Here is a 25,913-nt window from a genome sequence, read left to right as displayed (position 1 = left end):
CTCGCAGAGCTTTGGCCTCCCACCTTCTCTAGCCACCTGTGGTGTTTCCAGAAGATCCTTTGGCTGTTGGGTGCTGGGGTCCTAGTTAGCCAGTGCCCCCCTTATAAAATAATCCTGTTCTCCCAGCTGCATTCTCTCTGCTCCAGGGCTGAGGGAAGCTCTGGACTCTGCCAGCAGCAGTCTGGCTGAATTTACAGACGTTATGCATTCTCCTGCCTGAGGGAGCCGGCTCCCTGCCTGAAGCTTGTTGACAGCTTTTCTCTCCCGTCCTACGTGACAGCCGGAACAACAGCTCCAGTTTCCCAGCTTGGTGTCTGCAGCGTGGCACGTAAGGACCGGCTTAAATGAACAGGCAGCAGAGGACAGGGGTTCCATAGCTTGAGATGGGAAACCTTCCGGCTGCAGTCATATCATATGGTTTAACCACCGCGCCATCCGTGTCTTCAGTCCAAACAGCTGGTGGTGGACATAGCGTCCCTGGGGAGGGAGCTGGGAAGGGGAGGGGTCTGCGGGTCTGCCACAAAGCTGGACCCAAGGCTCTGCGTTCTGTTTCCAGAGTTCGGGGTGTCTGGGTACAGGGTTGGGTATGGGATAATCTGGGTGAGTAAGGGAAGGGAGGAGGATCATGGCGGGGACTGGGGGGGGGGTTAGACACAGCTGGGGGAATACAGGGTTTTGTTTCCTTAAAGCCTGTTTCTCCACCCTGTGTGTCATCATTTACACCAGTGCCTAGGCCCTAGGGAGTGGAAAATGCTGCCAAAGCCGGTCTGAGTGACACCACAGGGGGCCAGGCCATGCTGGGTGGCTCTCAGCCAGCCTGGGAATTGGCAGGTCTCGTGCCCATCAAACCCCTGAGCTGCCAAAGGCAACAGGTAAAGCTGGTCGGAAAATGGCTTTTCCCTCTCCCCCTGTAGAGAGTTTTGACTTTTTCATTGATAAATCAAAAACAGATCCTCCAAAAACTGTTCAGGCTTCCAATGAAAAATCCAAAGTTCCAAGGAAATCACAGACCTTCAGCAAAAATAGTCAGTTTGTCAAACCTCACAACTTCCATTGAGAAAAAAAAAAGTGAATGGAAAAGTTTCACCCAGCCCCAGCAATGGGAGAGGAGGGCTCCCCAGCAATGGGAGAGGAGGGCTCCCCGGGAAGGGGGTACTCACCAGCTGGAAGGACTGGCCATTGTGAAGATATAGCAAACCAGCTCCTCTACTGCTGAAGGTCATGGGAGTCTGGCTACTGACTTAGGCACAGGGCCCATGGGCCCGATTCTCAAAGGTATTTAGGCACCTAACTCCCATTGATTTCAGCAGAGTCTGGCGCCTAAATAAGTCTGAGAATCTGGGTCTTTATGACTTGCCCAAGCTAACGCAGTGAATCAGCTGGAAGAGCTACGCCGAGCACCCAGGTGCCCAGCCTCCGGGCTGTGTGCTAATCAGTAGTTCCTGCTTCCTTAGGTGCCAGGACAGCGTGCAATCCGGCTTACACGGGCGCAGCAGCGGGTCCTACGTGAGGGCGCCAAGCAGACCTCCAAACAACATGGAGTTTATGTGGGCCCGGGGCTCCAGGGAGAATGAGTCAGTTTCACAGACACTCATCACAATGCCATTCCACTGACCTGACGCCTGCCAAAACCATATGACCCCAGCGGGAGCAACAGAGAAACCGTTTGATGGGGATATTTGTCGCCTGCCCTTTAAAAACAAATCAATATCGCCTGTAGCAAGCCTTCCCCGGGGAGAGGGGCACTATGGCAAACCTACTTCAAATGACCTCTTTGCAAGGCCTTGCTGCAGATTGACTTTGCAATCTACCCTTTACGCATCCACCTCCCCGCCCCTTCCCAACCTAGCTGGTCACTTGTTTCAGTTTGAGTCCAAACCGAAATGTAGGTCTCCATCTCCTGCAGGTCAGGGAGGACACAACCAGCTGCTATCTTGCCTTACTGGCTCTCATGCTGATACCAAGTCACTTCAAACCAGGGACAGAAGCCAGCCTGGCCAACTCCGAAACAGGCTGCCGCTTTGATTCAAGTGGAACTGGGTGTTATTGCTGCTCTTATGACATTGCAGCCATTTCATGATTGCAATAAGCAGAGCCTGGGTTACGTACCCTGGTCTGGGCTGCCCCAGTGCAACAGCACAATAAATTAGCAGGCAAGTTGTTATTAAACCGAGAACTGCTCTAGGAATCTCTCCAGCTATATATATTTTGTTTACGGGGTCTCTCCAATGTGTACTTACTGTGCACTCAGAAAACCAGTTATTGTTAATTAAACACCATTTGATTATTAAAAAAGCAGGAATGATTATGAATTAAAACCGTGTGTCGGTGATAAACCTAACCGTCTGCTAATTAACTCAAAGCGACAGAACTCATAAACGTCTCATTACATCCTTGTTTGTATATCACACTTTTATGAGCCTTTAATCAACTGGAAAAAGGCAGCCAAAGATGCTTCTTGGCATGCCTAGAAAATCAGAGGTATGTTGGGAAAAAGGTAACCAGAGACTTTACTAAACGCGGGGAGAGGGGGAATTCAGTCACGAGGGACCAAGCCCCCATTTACTGACAACTCCTTAAATCAAGACACTGAGACTTGGTAGCGGTAGCTCAGGTCCTCAGCTGGGGTAAATCAGTGAAGTGCCACTGAAGCCAATGGAGCTGATTTACACTAGCTGAGGATCTGGCCCCATGAGCTGTGTGTGCTCTTACCTACATGGGAGGTTTAGCTGGTATAATCTGGTGTGACATTTAAACTGATATCGGGGCGGGGGGCATCGTTTAGTTTAAATCCCTTCCCAAGTTACATAAACTCAGCTGGGAAGAGGACCTCTCGTAGCAGGATGACAGTGTCCACCTAGGGCAGGGGTGGCCAGCCTATGGCTCCAGAGCCACATGCGGCTCTTCAGAAGTTAATGTGCGGCTCCTTGAATAGGCACCAGCTCCGGGGCTGAAGCTACAGGCGCCAACTTTCCAATGTGCCGGGGAGGGGGGAGGGGGCTCACGGCTCAACCCCTCGATCTGCCCCAGGCCCTGCCCCTTCCCGACCCCTCCACTCAGCCTGCCGTGCTCTCGCTCCTCCCGCCCAGATCCTCCTGCACGCCAAAAAACTGCTGATCAGGAAGTGCAGAGAGGGAGGAGGAGGCGCTGGGAGTGGAGCGGGGGGAGCTGATGGGGAGCTGCTGACATATTACTGTGGCTCTTTGGCAATGTCCAACTGGTAAATTCTGGCTCCTTCTCAGGCTCAAGTTGGCCACTCCTGCCCTTGGGTTATAGCAGTATAACTAACTCAGTCTAACTGGTCAAACTTTCCCATGTAAACAAGCCCTCGGTCCCTCTGGTCTAAGTCTGCAGTAACTCCAGTGAGTTATCTGGCGTTAATGAGAACAGACCTGGCCCCCAAGTCTGCGCTACGTACTCACACAGCACTGGCCAGACCCCCAAAGCTGTGGCCCATCAAGCACTGGGCTCAGTACAAAACCTGCAATGGATTGTCTAGGGGCAGCTTCTTCTTTAGCACGTCCATAGTCCTGGTCGGCAGTGTGGTGGGGATGTCCCAGGACGTTGCAGAGATGCTCTCGGAGAGAACTCCCAGAGAATGTCACGCTGGTATAACGTGACCCCATGGGTCAGCCCTGCGGATGGAACCCAGGCCCTCAAATGCTACAAGCACAAGAAGTGAAACCCTCTATTTAGGCTCAGAGCAGGCAGAGCAGCCCCAGCTTCCCCCACTCCCACTCCTGACCTGGAGGAGCGAGAGGATAGTCTAGTCTCCATTGCCCTGTCCAGGCCCAAGGCTGCCAGCCGGGGGATGGGTTCGTGCTGATTGATTGAGGGTGGTTTTGTGCTGCCTCCCCTGCAGTAGAATCAGGTGCCCAGGAGTTGCTGTCAGTTGTTCTAAATCCAATGATGAGTCTTTCCGAAAGTCCAGTTTCCGGGAGGTGCCTGGTGAACGTGGTCGTATTCCTGAGGAACCTCCTGTGGCATTGCTGGTGCTGGGCCCAGCCACGGAGAACCAGCTGTCAGGTTTTCTGAAGAACGAGAATTTAGACGACAGAAAACAACAAAACTGCCACGGAAAGCCGGACCCCCATCTGCGAAAGACACGGCAGAAGGCAGGGTCCAGATCTGCCAGCCGTAGTCTCCCCATGGAATGGAGCTCTGAGATCTTGTAGATCTTTTGGATCTTGTAGATCTAATGCCAGTGGGAAATTATTTGTGGTATCCACCCATCTCTGCTTCCCAAAGCCAGTCTCTCTCTTCTCTGCATCTTCCTCTCTAAACTATAACCTCATACAAAGTGAGAGCTGTCACTGCTTTTGCAGCACATCACTTTTCATAATCTTCAGTGTGATCTGGCCTGCAATCAAACTGCTTATTAAATAAGAAAGGGTAATTGAGGGAGGCTCTATCATAAAATGATCAAAGCTCATTCTTAGCTCAAGGTCAGTTTTATTGATTTTGGGGGGGAGGGGAGGTTCCCCTGGAGAAAAGAAAATGAAAGTTATTTTCAGCCTCTCCAATATGTCAGAGCAATTCTAGGGCTGCTAGATAGGAACACAGCAGCAGCATTTTTATGAGAGCCATAATTATCCAGGGCTGCTTTTAGGGAGATTAAAGCCATTATTAAAGGGAGCCCTGAAATGGCTGAGATTATTACACCTGTGCAGAATTTAATAGCAGTGCACACACTTCTTGTGACTTTGGAGATGTCAGACATGTGTCACTTCTGAAGCGAGGCTGTGCTGAGCTGTCAGTCATCTGGAATCAAAATCCCAAGTGCTCCACCATGCAGCAGAGGGCAGCTCAGCATTAAAGAGTCCTGAGCTGCCTCTGTCAAAGCCTTCAGGAATGCTCCCAAAGCCCAACCACACTTGGGTAAATGTCAAAAAAAAGTCACCAGGGGGAAATAAACGGCAGGTTTGATAAAAGCAACTAAGATCCCTTGAAAAATTACACTTATTCCTAACAAAGTTTTTTTCGTTTACAAAGAAAAACACTCCAGGCTTGGCTACTTCTTCACACAGTACACAGGCAACCTGTGGAACTCACTGCTGTGGGGAGTCAGGGTCAGGCTAAAAGGGCTGCAAGGCAGGAGGGGACTGGGACAGCTGCCGGGGCAGAGGGAATTGCAGAGTGAGGATCCCTCCAGCAAACTGGTGAGAAGGTGAGACAAACAACACCCCAAAGAGGGAGAAGCTGGACAAGAGGCTGGGGAAGCCCACAGAGGAGAAGAGGCAGGAGGTAGATCAAGGAGCAGCAAGGGACTGGCTCAGCCTGTTCCACACGAGGGTCCTGAGCTGGAACCCAGTGGAGTGGGTGGGGCTTTTGGAGAAGGTCTTAAACCCAGGAGACCTAGGGCTGATTAGCCCCACCAGAGCTACAGAACATCTGACTCCCCAGCCTTCTGAAGGGGACAGAGACTACTGAGGACCTGCCCAGAATGGGGTATGGTGATATAAGGGGGACGGAGCTCCCCATCTTTTCACAAAAGGGAGTTAACAAAGGCCCCTATATTACAGGGCCTCTAGGAGCTACTACAATACAAATTAATAACAACATCATCCACAGGCCAGGGGAACCTTACCTGTGCTCTGTGGGCCGAGGACACTAACCTCCATGGCTCAGTCCAGCGCCTGGCACCAACATGAAATTCACCTCGGAAAAGAAGAACAAAGAATATTAAAAGATCAACTTTCTCTGGCCCACTCCCTGATCTGATTTAGTTTCCTCTCCCTTCCTAATTTCATCTCCTCAGTAAAACCTGTTTAGCCAGCCAGTCTATGCCCCTCTTCCTGGAATGGCTGTTTTACCGTCATCTCCTCTCCCTCCTAGGCTCCTTTCCCGCTTCCTTCTAATCTCTAAGCTCTTTCCTCTGAGTTTCTGTCTCCTGACCGCTTTGTTGCGGTGCTGTTGGCCCTGAGAAATAAAGCACAAGGCTCTCGCCCTTTCACATTTCATCCTTCAAGAGAGACAAGTCACCAGCAGTTTTGTGGCACTAAACTCATATGTTGGCTTCTTTAGGCAAAGACGGTTTTAAAGGGAACAATCTGAGAGCTCATTTCGCAGCACCACTTGACCTCAGCCTGCTTTCTTCCTCTTAAAGAGCTAGACCCACAGCCACTTTTCAGCCTTAATTGCTCCTCTAGAGCCCTAGAGGGAATGTGAGCATTTGCTAATGGGGCAAGAAGCAGGGTGGTCCAGTGGCCAGAGAACAGGACATTGGGAGACTCTCCCAGCTATGTCGCTGATTCACTGTGATCTTGGGCAAGTCAACATTTTTATGCCTAATTTTTCCCCCATCTGTAAAACCAGGATAATGACAGTTACCCGGCTTTGTAAACCATCTGAGGAACTAGGGGTAGAAACACTTTTGATGAGCCTCAAACCCAAACCTCTCACGCTGCTTGCAGCTGTTTGGGTACTTTGCCTATTCGTTTATAATGTTCAAGCACCAGGATAATCCCCTGCAATAGCAGATCTCATCTGCAAAGGAGTCTCCAGGAGAGGGGGACACTGCAGGACAAGCTTGAGCCTATGTTCTGTTAGGCACACAGCTGTTTTCAAAGAGGAGGCCTATTCAGAAGTAGGTAACTTTGTAATTTCCAACCATATGATCAATGATTGCAACACAAAACGTATCTAGCAAACGGTGCGACATGAAGTGTTTTCCAATCAGGTTGCTACATCATGTTGAGTTTGCAGTTAGGAATCCTCAATGTCTTTGCACCGGTAGCACCATCTGGAAGCCAGTTCCTGTTTGCGTGGGTCCATCTGCCAGCTCTTCCTCGAAGCTTTGGGGCTGTCACCGAACAATGCTCAAAGGGTCTAGTGAGCGCTAAAATTATCCCTCTAAATAAAGGTGTCAGGAATCTGGGAATGACACCTGGCTTTGTGTGGGGGTGAACTTGATGTTCATGGAATGGAGGAGCCGATAGCATTAGCTAGGCCTAGGCATTGTGCAGGCAAACACTGTCCAAGCGTCCTTTCCATATCAACGCACCTTGCTCCTGGCCTAGGCCACCATCTGATCTGTGATCACTAATGATCCAGAATTGGAGGGTGGTTCAGGGGTGGGAGGAAACATCCACTGTGCGCTAGAGACTAAAACTTGGATGCTCACGTATTTTCACTTGTAACCAAGTCAGGGACTGAGCCTGTGTTTCTAGCTGTGAAAGGCTAGAGGAACTAATGCCAAGATCCTCAAAGGTTTTTAGGTACCTAACTCCCACTGAAATGGGAGATAGACACCGTACTGTTACCTCAGTTTCCTTAAAAACCAACCCAGGGTCACACTTGTATTAGTTTTATTACAATACCGCTGTTGGGTCAGATAGAAAAGAGATGGAGCTTATCCACACATGCACCGCATTCATACCCTTATGCACCCACACACTTACACAGGCGGAGAGTTACCAGAGACAGCATGGAAGCCGAGAAGCCAAAACGTGGTAGATCTGGTGTGTCCGCCTGCGGTCATGAATCCAGGCTGGTGAGCAGGTCAAGGAGCAGCAGCTTGTGTGCATGCCTTCTTCCGTTTTCTGGAACTGAGTGGCTCCTGTCACGTACACTGAGTTTTTCTTCTGTGTCCCTCACTGAGAAGCATTGCCAGATAGGATGACCAGATGTCCCGATTTTATCGGGACTGTCCCAATATTTACTTGTTTGTCCCGCATCATGACCGATGTTCGGTCGGGACGCAAATTGTCCCAATATTTTGCCCTCCGGCGCACAGGTGGAGGGGGCTCACTCCTCCCTGGCCCAACTCCACCCCGGCCCCTCCCCTCCCCCATTGGATCCCTCCCCAAATCCCTGCCCTGGCTCCACACCCAGCCCAGCCCCCTCACTGCCCTATCGGATTCCCCCCCCCCAAATCCCCACCCTGGCCCCAAGCACGTCACATTCCTCCTCCTCACCCCTCCCTCCCATGCTTGTGCTAATCAGCTGTATGGTGGTGCAAGCGCTGGAGGGAGGTGGGAGCAGGACACGGCAGCCAGCTCTGGGGAGGTGGAGGCAGAGCAAAGGTGAGCTGATGCAGGGGGGCAGGGTGTGGAGCTGCCAGTGGGTGCTCAGCCCCCACCAATTTTTCCTATGCTCCGGTGGCTCTTTGTTGTTGTTGCTCCGCTGGCACATCCCTCCCCCGCCCACGCATCCCGATATTTCATGTCGCTCATCCGGTCACCCTATTCCCAGACCAGTTTCTTTCATGCATACCAGGGTCTTCTTTTCTTTACAGCACCCCACGATTGCCTTCTCCGGGCAGATTACATCAGGCACACCTGGCTCCTGGCTCTGTTCTCCTTGCAGTTCCTCTCCACCCAGTCCCACATCCACTCCCTTATCTTCCCCACACACTCCCTCCTTCACACTTTCTCTGGTTGCGTGATGGGATATTACAAAGCTTGGATGTTCATACAAGTGGTAACTTGAAAAGGTTACAAAACGTAAAAGGCTGTGCTAACCACCACTGAAGTTACAAAGCCGGCAAAAAGGTTGCAGAACTTAATGATACAAGTTACAGATCTTACAGTCGCATTTGAGCGGAGGCTTCACATAACACGTACTCCCTTTGATGAGCCAAACAACCTGAAACTAGTCTCCTTAAGCATTTCAATAATGGACAATCCTGCTCTGCTCCACTCCCACAGCCAGGACCTATCCAAGCCCAACTGCAGCTACATTCGCTGCTGCCACCACACAGAAGAGAATCAGCTGCCAGCCTAATCCGTGCAATAGCATTTTAGTCGCATTTTGCTGCACCGCATCAGCCGGACTCCGGGGCTGGTGATAGTAAGTGTATTAGCAGATTTAATCTTGTTGTCTGTGGAAACCAGCTTCTGTTCAGACACATTCACTTCCTTTCAGGCTCTCTGTGTACTTAACACATTTTAAAGCACAAGTAATCCGCAAGCCTCTTTGTTGAGAAACTCAGAGGTCTCTGCCTCTCTAGCAGGGGAGACCCACCCTTGCCCAACAGGTAACCATGGGTGAAAATAAATCCTGGCTCCAGTGAAGTAAATGGCAAAATTCCCATTGATTTCAATTGTGCCAGGATTTCATCCCATATCTTGAATATTCAAGAGACTACAAACCCTGGCATGCAGTGCTCCAGCTTGATAGGATCAGAACCAGACAGAGCAACCTAGGGCGGGAATGAGCACGTCTGTGTTTAAAGATTAAGGCAGTTGGCAGGGACTGCACTGAAGGACTCCATGGGCTATATTTGGGCTGTACTTTGGCTGACTCTGCTCCATGCAAGAGTGATGCAGATAATCCTTTAATCTGGGTTTTGGTCTCAGCAAACATATTTGCTTTCCTGTTCTTCAAAAAGCAACGAAAAGTCCCATTGTGCAGGAACAAAGAAAAGATGATGAATTTCAGTTAGTAATCAACAGCTAGAAGCTGATTTTCTCCCCCATCTGTTACACCACTGAAAACCCATTAAGATATTTTACACATTGCATAATTAATTTGTGGAACTCACTCCCATGCTTCAGGTATACACCAACCTCTAAATCACAAGGGTCAGGAAGGAAATTTCCTCTGTTGGAATATTATAGAATAATCTATCATCTTTTGAAGCATCTGGCACTGGACCCAGTCAGAGAAACGGGATATCAGACTAGATGGATCATTGATCCAATTAGCCATGGCAATTCTAGATCCAAACATCTGTTATGAACTCTTACTAATGGGACAGTGGTAATTTTATCCTGGCACTCAGTGATTTTTTTTTTACAGTATTTTAGTTTTTTGTCCAGCTGCTCAGACACAGTAAAGCGTTAGCTCACCATAGTATGAATGATCCTCAAGAGGAGAAGTCCCTTCAGTCTTATCCATTACTGAACAGGCTTTGCTTGCAGTACCCAAAGTGCACTTGTACCTTCTCACATGATGGTCCTCACTGGACTGCGCTGCTCCTCATGGGGGTGGGGTGGGGGCATTACACATGATGTCGAGTTTGCCATTGCTCAATAACAGAGAAGATGCAGAGAAGCTTGCGGCCTGATTTACTAGCAGGGGAGCCCGATCTGTGCAGCTTTTTGTTCTTTGGCCTGTGGCACTGCAATCAAAGAGGAATTAGCCCAGAGTGGCTGGAGGAGATAAGGCAACATGAAGCTAGGAACAAATGAACATGCCACCAAGCCACGTGTGTGTGTGTGTCTGTGTGTGTGTGTGCACATGCACTGCTGATTTACCAGGCCAGAGCCCTTTGGGTGCTGCATTTAATTAAATAACATTGAGACATCATATTTCAATGGACAACAGAGACTAGTGCAATTAAAGCCTGCAAGAAACAAAGACAAACAGGCTATCGGTGGAAGTGGCCAGTCTTTGCTAAATCATGTATTTCAACTTTTCCTTTTGTAGGTAGCAAGCTCTCCAAGACAGTGGGTGTTGGAGCTCTCACTCGCATACACCTCACCATTGAAAACACCAGTACCCACCCGTATCCACACTGGATAATAGCTTATTACATAAAGTAGCTCCATTTAAATCATTTTAGTGTTGCAATCTGTATTACTGTAGTACCTGGAGACCGTGCTCGAGAACAGGGCCTGTGCAGACACTACAGGTACGTCTACACAGCAGCTGGGAGCATGTCTCCCAGCACCTGTAAGCAGAAACGCTAGTTCTACTCGAGCTAGCAAATGAAAAAAATAGTAGCGTGGCCATGACAGCATGGGCAGCAGCTCGGGCTAGCCACCGAGTACAAACCCACCTAGGTGTGTGCTCAGCAGCCACCACCTGTGCGGTCGGTGCCACGCTGCTATTTTTAGCATGCTAGCTCAAGCAGAGCTATCACCTGTCAACCCACCCTGGGAAGCACAGTCCCAGCTGCAGTGTAGACAAACTCGTAGTACGAGGCAGTCCCTGCCCTGATGAGCTTACAGGCTGGAAGCAGAGTCACAGAGAGGAGACGTAACCTGCCCTGTTCACACAGCTGGTCCAGAACTAGAACCCTGCGTCGTTGGCCAGTGCCCTACCCACTACACCACACTGCCGCTCAGTGGGATGGCTCGAGAACAAAGGGACTGCTCAGCATGAGTATAGGTGGTCAAATCAAGCCCTTTATATAAGATGCTGCTGGATTCTATCCTTGTCTTTGCTAATGAGTTCTGTGCGTCTTTGGACAAGACGCTGTATCTCACTCCCCCCCTCTGGGAATAATTATCCAGACCAACTCACCCCAAGGTGCAAGGCTTACTCTGCTCGCGCATATGAAGTGCTTTGAGATCCTCAGTTGGAGGGTGCTATGAAAAATGATTTGGTTTGAGAGAAGCATTATTGGAAAGTGGTAAAATCATATGAAATTCCAGTTATTATAAATTATGTACAAACACTCCTGTAGTGCCATAAGAATTGGTGAAAAATTAAGCAATTGGGTCAAGCCAAAGTTTTAAGTAAGGCAAGGTGACATGGAATCACCATCGCATTTCACCATGTTCTTAAATGGGACGTTGGGAATGGTTGGAGGGCATGATCTAGAGGTCAGCTTATGCAGATGATAACTGGCAGACATGTTTGAAGGAACAATGATCCTCTTTGCTACCTTGGAAAATTGGTGTGGTTGCCTTGGCCCTACAATAAATGCCAAGAAGAAGTGATTGCATCTTAGCAAAGACACAATAGATGAAGTGTTGAAATGCAGCAGCAGTGAAATCCTAGAACAAGTCAATCATACGTGTACCTAGGAAGCTTGGCTCAGTGCAGACAGTTCCAACAAGGATGAGATTAAAAAGGAGATGGGCTTTAGGTACAAGTGATGCACAGAAGTTGATGTAATTATGGACTGGGAAAAAATATTAAGTTTGGTACCAACTACGAAAATGTATCAAACCAGTGCATTAAGGGTATTACTCTACGGTCTGGAAGCAGCTGCATTAAATGAAACAGCTGCCAGAAAGCTGGAGGCAGTAGGGAAGCGAGTTCTTCGGAAGACGGCAGGTGTACAGTGGAATGATCTTCAGACAGATGAAGACGTGAGAAGGAGAATAGAATGTGAAGTCAGGGTATGGGATTGGCTGCAACTGAAAAGATAATGATGGTGGGGACACTGCAGAAGATAAACAGATGACAGATACCAAATAACATAATCCAACTGCAACCAAGGTTAGTCAGACCTAGAGGCCGACCACCGAGTAGCTGGCAGGACATGGTACACGGGGACATGGCCAGATGGGGGTCAATGGAGGAAAAAGCCCTGGACAGAAATGGACGGTGATGCTGTTCTGCTCCCCATGTCTGTAAAGATGCTTTGGGATGAGGAGGAGGAGGAAGGGGGGAAAAGCCCAACTCTGCTGGGCTGCTGTAAGCAGATTCTTGCCTATTTCCCAGTAGACATTTCCACTTCAGTCACCGAGCTTTGGAAACCTGCATGCAGGAAAATGAGCACATTCATCTTCATACTATCGGTAGGGAACACCAGCCCCATCATATGCAAACACATGAGCCTGCCAAGCAAATAAATGATACAAGCATCTCTTCTGGGGTGAGAGATAAGAGAAGTAATAGTGGGTTCGTTACCGTGTAGGTAGAGGAATACAATTCGGCGCAAGCACTATTAGCGACTAGATAAACTGCACACACAGGGTTTGGACTGCCCGACGAAATGGCATTGTGCCCTGCCACTATGGCAGCTCCACCTCGGTCAGCAGAGAAAAAGTAGGGTCCAGTGGTTACAGGGTCAGCTGAGGACTTGGGAGTCTTGGGTTTAATTCCCTGCACTGCCGCAGCCTTCCTAGGTGACTTCGGGCAACTCACTTAGGCTGAGATTTTTTGAAAGTATTTAGGCACCTAACTTCTATTGTTTTCAATGGGAGTAAGGCACCTAAGTCCCTTTAAAAAGCCGCTCTGGGCCTCAGTTTCAAGTCTGTTAAATGGGCATGATAGCACTGCCCTACCACGCAGGGGTGTCATGTGGATAAATACAGTAAAGGTTATGAGGCACTCGGGGACTGCGGTGCCGGGGCCCAGAGAAGTACCTATAATAGAAGGATCAAACCTCTCCGTGTGGATCAAGTCCTAACTGGCTGCTGTTACTTATCTGCTAAATCATCTCAGGCCAGACTCCACCCTGAAGTACACGCCACCAGGGGCGGCTCTAGGCATTTTGCCGCCCCAAGCACGGCAGGCAGGCTGCCTTCGGCGGCTTGCCTGCGGGAGGTCCCCAGTGCTGCGGATTCGGCGGCAGCCTGCGGGAGGTCCGCTGAAGCCACGGAACCAGTGGACCCCCCGCAGGCATGCCGCCGAAGGCAACCTGCCTGCCGCCCTCGCGGCGACCGGCAGAGCACCCCCTGTGGCTTGCCGCCCCAAGTACGCGCTTGGCGTGCTGGTGCCTGCAGCCACCCCTGCACGCCACCCAGTGCTACCAGCTTCAGGATGCCTGGCTGTGGAGAACCTGAGCCCTGTGCATGTGGACTGGAGGCAGAATATTGTCTCTGCAGTAAACGTACCCATTGTACCCATTGCAGGGCAGAAAAAGTTCTCAGGAGGCTCAGATTTGAATGCAAAATCACTGCCACTGGGTAATCAAGCTTTAATCCAAACAGACACCAATTTATTAGAACCATCATGGTGGTAATGCCTAGCGGCCCTGACCGAGATTCGGGCCCCATTGTGCTCGGTGCTGTACACACACACACACACACACACACTGTAAGGACTGGTTCCTGTAATTAGACACAGCAGACAAAGGGACTATCATCATCCCCACTTCACAGATGGGGAACTGGGTCACTGAGGGATTAAGAGACATGCCCAAGGTAGGAGTCTGTGGCAGAACCAGAAACTGCATCAGGTGTGACGAGGGCTCCAGCATGGGCCAGGAAGGGTCTGGTACATCCCACCACAGCAAGTCTGAGTTCAGTGCCTTAATTACAAGATCATCCTTCCTTGATCTCGCAGCCTCTAGCTGCCTTTCCTTCCATTCTATTTTACAATCAGGAGACAAATAAACAAATCAATAAGTAAAAGCCCTCCTGGAGTGTCTCTCTGTTTCCTTGGAGCTCCCTGCCCTGGGGCCTGGTCAACCAAACCCCCTTCTCTCTACTCAAGGGCTGAATGAGTTAAAGAGGCCCAAAAAGAACAGAAGTATTTGTGGCACCTTAGAGACTAACTAATTTATTTGAGCATAAGCTTTTGTGGGTCCCTCTTTCATCCCTGGTGATAATCTCTCCAGGTCTGAGTTGAGACAGGCTTGGACATTGCAAGGGAAGCTTAAAAACCCCCACCACCCTGAAAACAGTGCAAAGACTGGATCCGTTTTTCAACTTGGGTGGCCCTCAAAGAGAGAGTGCAAATAACACTGGGGGGAGGACAGAAGATGCATCTGCTCACAATTGGCCTGCAACAGGACTTTTATACAGGAACATGACAAGGTAGCTGTTATCTACCATTCCCCTCCCCACCCCCTCTTCTTTCTACAACATTTTGGTGAAAAACAGCCTAGTGGTCTGCAACCCTGCAAGATTACTACTCCAGGTGTCCATGGAAGCAAAGTACCAGCCTTCCCTTCACCACACAGGGAAGCAAAGCACATTGAACTTTCCCTTTAATGTAACACAAAATCTAACGTAATTTAAAAAAAAACAACCCACCCACCTTAGCCTGAAGCTGAGGCCATCTCTGCCTGGGAGTTGAGATGATTCAAAGGCAAAGTCAGTCCGAAAAGTTCCATTTGCTCACCTTTCCGCAAATACCGATTTTTCTCCCATTTAGCACACGGGCACAGAGAAAATTTGCTTGCAAGCATAATTCAGCCGCATCCTATTTTAACAGCTGCACACGTGGCCTGCAGACTGCAGGGTATTTGTGTGGAAAATTAGCAGCTAAGCCCTGAGTCCAAACACCCCTTCGACTGCAGCATTTGGATTTTTAACACCCCAGTTGCTAAGGCAGAGACAACACAGCAGAAGCTATTTCCATTTTCCCTCCATAATATTACTAGACAATGGTCAGCTCCCTGGCTGGTGTAAATCAGCACCGCGCCATTGAAGTCCATGGAACTGTGCAGATTAGACATACACCAGCTGAGCATCTAGCCCAGCTCTTTAGAACTGTCTGAAATGGAACAGGATCAATCATACCCCTGCAGCATAAGCTGGCTAAGAATGTTTAATTTAATTGCCCCATTTTATACAATACAGCTTGTCTGGATCCAATTGCTATCAAGGCCCATACAAGTAGCATCCCCATTATTGCTACATAGGAATTTCCTTATTCATGCTGTAGAAAAAAAATCAAAACGATCAATTGCAAATGGGTTATTATTGAACATGTTGTTTTCTTGTTTTGCTTAACCATATACAAAGGGAGAGAATTATCTCATTTTTCCTGCCCCGACGCCGCAATATATTGTCAAGATTTAATCCACTGAAAGCCAATGAGAAGCCATTCGATATTGTTTTACACATCCCATCCATAATGCATAGAAATGAATGTAATGCTGATAAGATAAACCTTCTGAGAGTTGCAGCAATTCCCACAACAGGATTAATCCTTTGTAGTACATCTTGTTGCTCTTGTTTCTTACCCCTCCCGCCCAACATGCTGCAGAAATGCAATCCACAAAAGCAGATGTCATTGCTAGAGGGTCTCTCTTTATAGGAGGGGAAGATGTTGTAGCAAGTGCATTTTCCCCACCAGTATCTACCAATGCAGCTTATTTGAAAGAGCCACACATAAATCTAGGAATTAACTGATGTTGTTCTGCTAGCGTAACTGAGATCAGGAGCTGGTTCTGTGAGTACATAGATTAAAAAGTCATTTGTGGTTGTAGGAGGCTTGGGTCTGGAGCTAAGAACGTCCCAATAAAAGGTTAGATTGGGATAGTTTCTATTTAAAAACAAAAGAGGTGTCTATCCTCACACTGATCATTTTGGCTCCGTGGGGCATCTCACAGGGGAAAGATCAGCACTATCAGATCTGATTGAAGGGCTGGGGCCATTACCTGTATGCTGGATTTACCTATATAGACAGCAATCTCTTTGGGGCAGGGGCTTTGTTTCTCCCCCTCAGTGTTTGGAAAGCGATTAGGGGTACTACCACACTCCACATAAATAACAGTTTACTTCACCCACTGCAGAAATTCAGCCACCTTTGGGCTGGGGACTGCACTGGATGAACTACCAGACAGGGCTGTTTTGACCATGTTGTTATTAGTGGGGAAAGTGATTCAGTAGGGACCGTAGTGTGTTCAGAGTCTTTAGTGCATGAATTTAACTCCTCTTATTAAAATACGGTCGCTACTGTGATCCCCTCTTTACAAAGAAGCTCAAGGAGAAGATATGTGAAAAGAAATTGTGTAATGTTTGTCCCAAACTATGGTTCATCAATGATGGACGATGAGAAATGAAAATAGTTAATTTTTAATGCTCTTATTTTAAACGGCACATAAATCTGAATGGAACATTGAATATCAAGCCAAGTAAGAAGTAAATGGATTGGGCCACCGCTTCAGCTGATGTCAATGAGCATAGCTCCCTGGATCTCAACGGAACGATGCCAATTTACATCAGCTGAGGATCCGGCCCATTATTTGGAAAATAAAACAGTTGTTAAAGCTGATTCTATTTATTAAAAGCAGGTTAGAAGTCAGATAGTCTGGATTCTAATCCAGGTTCTGCCAGAATAGTTCTGTGTGACCTTGGACAAGTCACTCAATAACCTTTCTGTGCCTCAGTTTCCTCATCTTTAAAATGGAAATAAAAATACTTACAACTGCTTGCAAATTACTTGAGATTCTCAAATGAAGCACCGCTGCAATTCTAGTATACTGGCCAGAAATCAAACCAAAAATATGGGTGTTGAAAGTTCCAGCACAGCTGAGAACATACTTGCTGTACAGCTGAACCACCAGTGTTAATTTTTTTTTAAAGGAAATATTTTTACAACTAATTTGCTGAGAAAAGCACACAACAGATGCAGCACTATAGGGCCCGATCCAAAGCCCAGTGAAGTCCATGGGTGACTTTCTATTGACCTCACTGGGTTTTGTTTCAGGTTCGTAGACATGTGGGACACTGAACAAGAACAAAGAAAAATAAAAGGTGTGCACAGAAACCCTGTATGTTGGGGGCGGGGGGGAATCTTTGTGCAGAAGTGTTATGCTGGCAATGTTTTCCATAAGGCAGCTGCTCAAAAATTCCATGTGTTTCTACCTGTATAACAATGTTGCAATAATTTTACAGCAAGCAATATAACTAGGACAAGCCTTAGGTGGGTTTATCCACTATGTGAATCAGAAAGGACTTCTAACTCACCTGATCAAAAAAGGTATCAGTCAGAACCTATAACGTGTATATTATGTTCTTTTAATGCATTAAGGTCAACTCCAAGGTGATACAAGGCTCATTAGTTATACATTTAACTTTCAAGTCTGGCAATTCATGGCAAGATGAAGGACAAGACAGCAACAGCAAGTGACGGAAATGGATAGAAATGTACAATATTAGTTCCACTCTACTAATCCTGCCTAGGATTGACCATAGGGTAGATGCATGCGAGGCCTTCAAAGGAAACTAGGCCAAATTCACTGTGGGCTTAAATCCACTGAATTTAATGGATTTACACAAAGGATGACATGACTCCACTAGGTACAACTTGTCTTAATATCCTTGAACTAATTTCAGATTATTTCACACATTCTCTTTCTCTGGGGAAAAACGTGAATGAAATTGTCTGTCAGGGCTCATCCCCCGATTGCAATTATATTTTAAATACTGTCAGGTGGTTTTAAACCAAGGTTCAGAGGCAAGAAACTCATGAAGGGAAGAAGTGTAATTTACAACAAGCTTCTCGTTAGAAGGAAAACATGAAGAAATAATGAAAAAGAGAGGTATTTTTGTCTGACAAAATACAGACCTTCAGCTTCCTGACCACCCTGAAATTATTTCAGTCCTAAAGGAAATAAGTTTGCTTGCTGGATTAAAAACACACATGGGGGGGAGAGAGAGAGAGAGAAATGTAGGCTGTAGTATGGCTGTGCTCATCTGATTAGTACAAATATTGTATTTTAACAGATCCTAGAGGGTTTCTACATATGCCATCTACTTACAAGTTTTAGGTCGTCCATCCTACCTAAGAAATGCCCACTGGGCATTTACTGATTATAAACATATTTGTTTATTCAGACAAACACTTTTGTTTCATATGTGATCTATTAATAATACACTGTTACATAAACCCTATTTCCCCCCACCATTATTTTTTAATGTGATATAATGTTAGATTTTTGTTATACCAGTAAACTATGTGGAGACAATACTAAACAAAAACTAACACAGAAGCTCTAGGAAGGTAATTTACTCTATTTTAAATATATATTAAAATTCAAGTAATATTCAGCTAGCCTAGGTTGATTTTCCTATTAAATAGACAAACACTGTGGAAGGTACACATGTTCCTCTAACAGTTATAACAAGAACAGAAAAGATAATATTAATGGGTCAAACTTTCAATACTAAGGCACAATGTAACGAATACTAGAGTTTAACTAAACTCCTAGTTTACTGTAGCATCGAGTGAATGGATTACAGCTAGTGTTCCTATATTAAAAATACTCAGCCACTACAGAACAGAATTCAGAGTTTAGGAGGTGGTACCTTAGTGGAACAAAGGTGTATTGCAGTCATAAAAGATGGGGTAGCGAAGACTAGTCACAGTAGTTATTATTGTGTATTTTTCACACCATTATAATTAAAGCTCAGTTCATGTTTCCATTATGAATCCCAGTTTTCAGACTCCGTTAAATTGGCCTTTTTAAGCTGCAGCAGGCAGACACCTGAGACACATTGGCTAGAGCCAATGTTTTTTTCTAAAAACACTTGTTACTTTTCAAAGGGCCTAGTGCTGTTGAAGCCAATGACAAAACTGTTGATTTCAATAGGGGCAGGTCTGGGCCCCTGAGTTGTTGAGCTGCTTAGCATAGGGCTTGATCCAAAACCCACTGCTGTCAATGGGAGTTTTTCCACTCAGCTCAGTGGACTTTGCATCAGCCCCAGAGTTTCTTAAGCTTTATGGATCTACTCTCTTTGGCCACGTTTCAGGATAGCATTCCAATTCAGGAAAGCAATTAAGCACATCTAAATCCATGGGATTTAAGCATATGCTTAAAGTTAAACATGTGTTTAAATGCTTTTTTTATTTGAGGCCCCTGAAAATACGTTAGTTCACTTTTCAAAACTGCAATTTTGCTGGCACTTCAAGCAGATACCTGATTTTTATTTTTAACTCACTGAGATATTTTAAGTTTGAAAACTGGGTATGGCTCAGGCAGAATAGCTGCTTTTTAAATTTTTTTTTTTTACTAAAAATATAAAACAATAAAAAAAATATTCCAAACCTTTACATGATACACTTGGCAAATTTGCTATTAAAACAAAAAGATCTTGGTATTTTAACAACTGGTCTGCAAATAAAATGAAGGAAAACAACTTCACAAAAAAGATGGTACCTAACGATATATGTGCTGAAGAACAGGCTTATATCTCTGAATGCTTTAAATCAGCACTAATTAATATGCCTAATTTTGATCCTATTACTAACTTACTCAATTTTACTGTGAATTTTCCTATGTAACACGACTGCAAAACAATGCAACAATCTAGGTTATGGCACATAGCCCCAACTCCTCACACTTTCTTTGTGGAATGTTTAGTTCTAAAAATCACAATAAAATGCACACATCAACATTATCTCGGAGGTTGCTTATAACCCAATCTTTCAGGATTCCATAACAATACTTACTTTTCTATTAGTAATGTCTGCATGACCATGCCCAACCACAATTACATACCTCACAAATATTTCACAGTATAAGCTCTTTATCACAGAACACTGATGTCCAGACACCTGAATGTGTGACTGTTTCTCCCCTGCTTCTTTCTAAACACAGTTTTCTTTAGCTATTTAAAACTTCCCTTGGTCTAGTTAAGACCGATCTATAGAAAGTCCTCTATGGAAAATAATACCGCATACAACTCTAAAGATCTTTGAGTCATACAATGGCACTGAGGTCCCTCAGGTTGCTGCAGATCTGCTCTGGGTGATGGCACTGGTTTCCTCTGGATTTAAGTTGTCCTTGTCGCTGCTAACAGGAATAGAAAAGTTATAGGCTTTGGTAACCCCAAAGTGACGCTTTAATCAAAGTCTACCCCCTACAGCACTGTGATCAATATGCATTTTGGAGTCAGCTAGGAAGAGAAGTGTCCATCACCACCCTTGATGGAGAGGGATCCACCATGCCCCAGCTGGGTGGAGGGTTCCAGGCCCCTGGCTGCAGAGGGAGCTCCAGGCCCCGGCTCTAGGGGCTGGTTCCATCCCCCTGGCTGCAGAGGGAGCTCCAGGGGAGGTGGGTTCCATCCCCTGGCTGCAGAGGGAGCTCCAGGCCCAGGCTCCAGGGGAGGTGGGTTCCATCCCCTGGCTGCAGAGGGAGCTCCAGGCCCGGGCACTAGGGGCTGGTTCCATCCCCCTGGCTGCAGAGGGAGCTCCAGGGCAGAACCCAGCCCCCTGGCTCTAGGGGCTGGTTCCATCCCCTGGCTGCAGAAGGAGCTCCAGGGCAGATCCCAGCCCCCTGGCTCTAGAGGCGGGTTCCAGGCCCCTGGCCGCAGAGGAAGCTCCAGGCTGGGGGGTCTAGGGGTGGCTCCCCACCCCCGGCTCTAGAGCTCCAGGGCAGATTCCGTGCCCCCGCCTGCAGAGGGCGCCCTAGGGCCGGTTCCAGGCGCCGGCTCTGGGGCGCCCCCCGCCGGCTGCCCTACGTGCCCCGCTTGGGGGCGGCGGCGGCGGCCCGGCCCCAGGCCGGCGGCATGAGGTTCTCGGTGATGTAGGCCACCAGGAGGCAGATGATGACGAGCATGACGCAGATGGAGCCCCCCACGGCCGTCATGGCGATGACGATGTCCCGCATGCTGGCCGGCTCCAGGCTGAACTCCACGCAGTCGGCGCGGGGCGCGCCCGGGCCGCCGGCGCGGTAGAGCGGCTGGAGGCACAGGCGGTAGCGCACGCTGCCGTGCGCCTCGGGCAGCAGGTAGTCCCGGCAGCTGGCCCCCAGCTGGACGCTGTCGCAGTGGAAGCGGGTGTAGGTGCCGTCCCAGGAGCAGTTGAGGGCGAAGCCCCGCAGGTCCCGGCCCGGCCCGCCGGGCGCCCCCCACTGCAGCAGGACGCTGCCGTTGCGCAGCACGTTGGCCACCAGGGCGCGGCCCGGCGAGCGGTGCGCCCTGCAGCTGGGCGGCGGGCACTGGAAGTCCCGGGCCGGGCTCCGGAAGCAGAGGCGGCCGCCGGCCTGGCCCTCGCTGAACACCTTGTAGGGGCACCAGGGCGCCGCGCCGGAGCTGTTGGCCGGCGGCGGGTCCCAGGCAGCCGCCAGCTCCCCGGAGCCCCCCATCAGCCGGCCCCAGACGTGCCCGGGGCGGCGCTGGCAGAGGCAGAGCAGGGCGAGCGACTGCAGCAGCGTGCCCGGGCGGAGCATGCTGGCCGGGCCGGGCGGCACCGCAGCCCTAGCAGGCGGGCAGGGGCAGCGCTTCCCGGGCCAGCTCACTCCCTCCGGCTCCGCGGGGACCAGGCATCCCAGCCAGGCCGGGAGCGTCCTGCGCCGAGCCCAGAAAGGAGCCTCCTCCTAGCGCGCCCGCGCTCCGCCAGCGCCGGCTAAGTTAGCCCCGGGAGTCCCCGGTGCAGGGAGCAGTCGCTGCCTCCTTCCTCCTCCCGGAGCGGAGCGGCGGCAGGCGCCTTGCAGACCCGCCAACTTCCAGCGAAAGGGCTGCGCCGCCCCCCGGGCTGCTTCCCCCGGCTGCCAATGGAGAGCCGGCTCCGGCGTTAACTCTCCCTGGGCTGCGGAGCACAAACCCGCCTGCCCTGCGCTTCGGCAGAGCGCAAATGGGGAGAGGATGAAGCCGGTGATTAAACCAGAGCCCAGGCAACGAATAGCTCAGACCCTCCCGCGTCCTGCAGGCAGGCACTGAACACTGTCAGTCTTTCAAGACGGGGGAAATAAGGCTCGCTTCTGCCCCACTCCGCCAAAAAGCACCCAATCCCACAGCCTTTGAGGCCAATGGAAAGATTCCCCTTAACTTCAACTGGGTTTTAGATCAGACCCACATACATTTGGATGAGGGTTCCCAGTTTTGGTCGGACCTATTGCTGGAGGTTTCATCACATGACCTAAGCTTTAATTAAAGACTCCAGGACAATCCTAAAGGGTTGGCACCCCCCATTTGGATCCTATCAACATCCACTGTACTTTATGGAGAGGGGTGAAGTCAGGGGCCTCTACCCAAAAGTTCCATCTGTGTTTGACTTTTAAAGTATCCCTGCACCTACGCAGTTCTGCTAGCGGTAGCAATGAGAGGAGATTTGGACCAGTTTCCTTCCTGTAGATTCAAATCAAGGCTGGATGCCTTTCTAGACAATGTGCTTTAGTCAAACAAGTTACCAGGCCTGACAGAGGGTAACTGGGTGAAAGTCTCTGGCCTTGCTTAGGAATGAGGTTAGAATAGATGACCTGATGCTCCCATCTGGCCCTTAAAATCTACAGAGCTGTGACTGAAATGGGGAGTAACGGAATTCCGTTCCCTTTGGAACGAAGTATCACTACGGATCTGTTTTTCACACTTAGCTCTGCCCTCATCCCTTTGCTGCATGTTGTACAGCAGTGGTTCTCAAACTTTTGTACTGGTGACCCCTTTTACAGCGCAAGCCTCTCATTGTGACCCCCTTTATAAATTAAAAACTTTTTTATATATTTACCACCTCCATAAATGCTGGAGGCGAAGCAGGGTTTGGGGTGGAGGCTGGCAGCTCATGGCCCCCCATGTAATAACCTCCCAACCCCCAGTTTGAGAACCCCTGTTGTACAGGGTAGGCCCAGTCCAGCTGGCACTTCCTGCCATGTAGCCCAGAGTAATCCCATTGATTGACAGCACTGTACTGGATGGGAAATGTTTGAGGGCCCTTTTCTAGGGAAAATTGTAGGAAGTTTCCCATTATTGCTCAGACTCATGCAGCTCCACCAGCATTAGCAACATTGAGAGCTCTGGTGGAGACAGGTTGCAAGGCTGCCAGGTGTTTCTAACACTCCATCACCTAACCCTGCTTAGACCAGACTGATATTGACCCAATGTTAAAACAGAAATGCTGTCAGAGGGCCACACAGTAAGTGGATAGCAGGAATAGAACTAGGGTGACCAGATGTCCCGATTTTATAGGGACAGTCTCGATATTTGGGGCTTTTTCTTATATAGGCTCCTATTACTCCCCACCCTGTCCTGATTTTTCACACTTAATATCTGGTTGCCCTAAATAGAACCCAGGTGTCCTGGCCCCCTGGACCAGGCTACATCAAGGTGAGTGAGTGGTATCTTGGTCATGGAAGTGTTTTTGTTTTGATTTTCTTATAAACTAAAGGTTATGCTTTCAGGTTTAGAATTTCAATCTTATTAAGCATGGCCCTGGGGGCCAGGTAGGGTTTATTGGCCTTTCTGCAGAGGAATGGGGTGGGGGGAGACTTGAGCACGACATACTGAGTCAGACACAGGCTAGGAGAAAGGCAGTCGGTGGCATGGCTTGGCTACACCCATCATAGCAATTAGAGAAGAAAAAGGACTCGTTAAGACATGCAGTCCAGTCCCTTGCTAGCTCAGGATACATCTACGCTGCAATAAATGGCCGTGGTTGGCTCCCGTAGCTGGCTCGGGCTGAAGCTGGGTCCTGTCTACACTGCAATAAAACGTATGTGGCACCAAGCTTCAGAGTTCAGGTCAGTTGACTGGGGCTGGCAGGGTTAAAGGCTGCGGGGCTGAAAATTGCAGTGAAGATGCTGGAGCCTGGGTTCTCAGATGCTCCCCTCTCCTGGGGTCTCAGACCCCAGGCTCCAGCCAGAGCCCGAATGTCTACACTGACATGTCATAGCCCTGCAGCCTGAGCCTCGGGAGGCAGCTGACATGGGCTCTGAGACTCGGTGCTGTGGGTTTTTTTAACCAATGTACACACACCCCCAGAGAGACTTGTAAGCCAAAGCCACTTCCAGTTGCCAGAAGGACTCATCCATTCACTCAGTCTCCTGGGGTCAGCCATTTTCTGCAATACAGAGGGAAAGTGAAGACAACCATTGGTGGGGACATAACACCAGGCACACTTGCTTGACCGCATAATGCTTTCAGAAAGCTCTTGAAAGATTTATGCTGGGAGCGTGTTCCTGCCGCTCTTGCCATTGTCAAAATGCGGAAGCAGGAGATTCCTGAATAAAGGATGATAAAAATACACATGTAACCTCAACTCTTTGAGGATCCTTTGCACAGTTAAAGTGGTGGAAGCTGCTCTAAATCTTGCCTAACCCCAGACTCCACCCAACGCTATCATTTGCTCTAATTGTTTTATAAACAACTTTATGAAGAGTCTTAAGAGGTTTTAAGCAGCAGAGAAGCCGGAAGTTACTACTGTACTTTCCCCTCCTCCACCAGTCAAGGGAGACTATAAATATTGCTGAAGGACAAGATGCTTCATTTTGTTATTGTTTTTTAACTGTAAAATACTTCCTGGTCCAACACTGGCCCCATCATTGCAAAATCTTGCAAGGAAGAATTTTCAAATTACCTTATGTAGAAAAACTTTATTGTGATCAAGAATATGGTTAATGTTCCCTAATCAAGAGTTGAATGTTTTCTTTAGTGACGTTAACTCACTCAGCCCATATCACCCATATAACAGTGACCGTTCTCTGAACGTATGGTATAAGCTGCATAGTATTACATATATAGTGCTGAGAACATATGGTTTCTTCCTCTGCCTCCCATCCTACACCATTAGTGAATAATGATATGGTCCATATATAGAGATTTATATTACCTCTTTGTCTATTATTTCTGCTGCTTTTGATGCCAAGAATTAGGTTTTAAAAATAGCTACCACTTCTTGTCACAGATAATGTGTGTGCTGCCCCTGCTGGCATGCATATATTATGGGCAGCATCAATTACATCATCAGTAATGCTGCACACGCATACACACAAGAGGAAACATCAAGGTGAAGTATTGGCTTCTGATTAATTAACACAGAAAGGAGGGAAAAAATCAATGTTTGTCAAATGCAAGGGGGGAGGGAATCAATGTTTGGCAAATGCAGGGAAAAATCAGCATGGGCTGAAGCAAATGAGACCAGAATGTAAACGGGAGGGCACAAAATGAGAATGAAAAGCCATTATAAGGAATGATGCATCTGAAGAAATGGGTTTTTTTACCCACAAAAGCTTATGCCCAAATAAATCCATTAGTCTTTAAGGTGGCACTGGACTCGTCGTTATTATAAGGAAGTGGTCAGAAGCATCCCTTTGAATGGGAAGAAAAGGGAATCTTAGCTGTGTTGTGCAGAATGACTGATATATGTGGTTGGGACGTTTGGGCTAACAGCAGAATGTGCAACAAATACTTAAGTGGAAATAACAATGTAATATGGAAAATGCAAGCAATGGATCCTAACATAAACAATACAGGAGTGAGAAATCTGGATAATGAGTTTTTATGCTTTTTCCATGAGGAACATTTACTAGCTTGTGAAAGTTTGATGTATAACAAAAGTTGAAGCACTGAAGTTTGATTGAATGTATTTTACTGCCTCAGAAAATGACTTGGCCTGAATTCAAGCAGCTAGTTGAACGCGTTCAAAGCATAATTAACTCCGGTCTGAGATTTATTAAAATATAGCCTCGTTTAAATGTGTTGAGCATTTATATGACCAAATTGTCTACTGTTGAGCCAACTTCTCTGAGTGACTTACCTTTTTAATTGTTGTTTGCAGCGTTGTAGCCCTGTTGGTCCCAGGATAGCAGCAAGACAGGGTGGGTGAGGTAATATTTTATTGGACCGACTTCTGTTGGTGAAATGTACAAGCTTTCAAGCTACACAGAGCTATTCTGCAGGGCT

The 25,913-nt window shown here is 48.1% G+C and overlaps 1 protein-coding gene across 4 annotated transcripts in view; it reads right to left on the bottom strand.

Moving 5' to 3' along the window:
- Positions 1-21,969, bottom strand: part of FNDC10 (fibronectin type III domain containing 10) — a 33,446-nt gene extending 11,477 nt beyond the window's left edge. For all 4 annotated transcript variants that reach the window (XM_039509612.1, XM_039509613.1, XM_039509614.1 and 1 more), the window contains exons 1-2: positions 19,799-21,969; positions 5,588-5,658 (exon numbers count right to left, since the gene is read on the bottom strand). In XM_039509612.1, the coding sequence (XP_039365546.1) occupies positions 20,756-21,469 (714 nt within the window). In that variant the 5' untranslated portion in view covers positions 21,470-21,969 and the 3' untranslated portion in view covers positions 5,588-5,658; positions 19,799-20,755. The remainder of the gene's footprint in view (positions 1-5,587; positions 5,659-19,798) is intronic.
- Positions 21,970-25,913: the final 3,944 nt, after the last annotated feature.

The sequence above is a fragment of the Mauremys reevesii genome, linkage group 21 (assembly GCF_016161935.1).
Source record: "Mauremys reevesii isolate NIE-2019 linkage group 21, ASM1616193v1, whole genome shotgun sequence".
Taxonomy (NCBI): Eukaryota; Metazoa; Chordata; order Testudines; family Geoemydidae; genus Mauremys; species Mauremys reevesii.
This window is presented reverse-complemented; position numbering and strand designations above follow the sequence as displayed.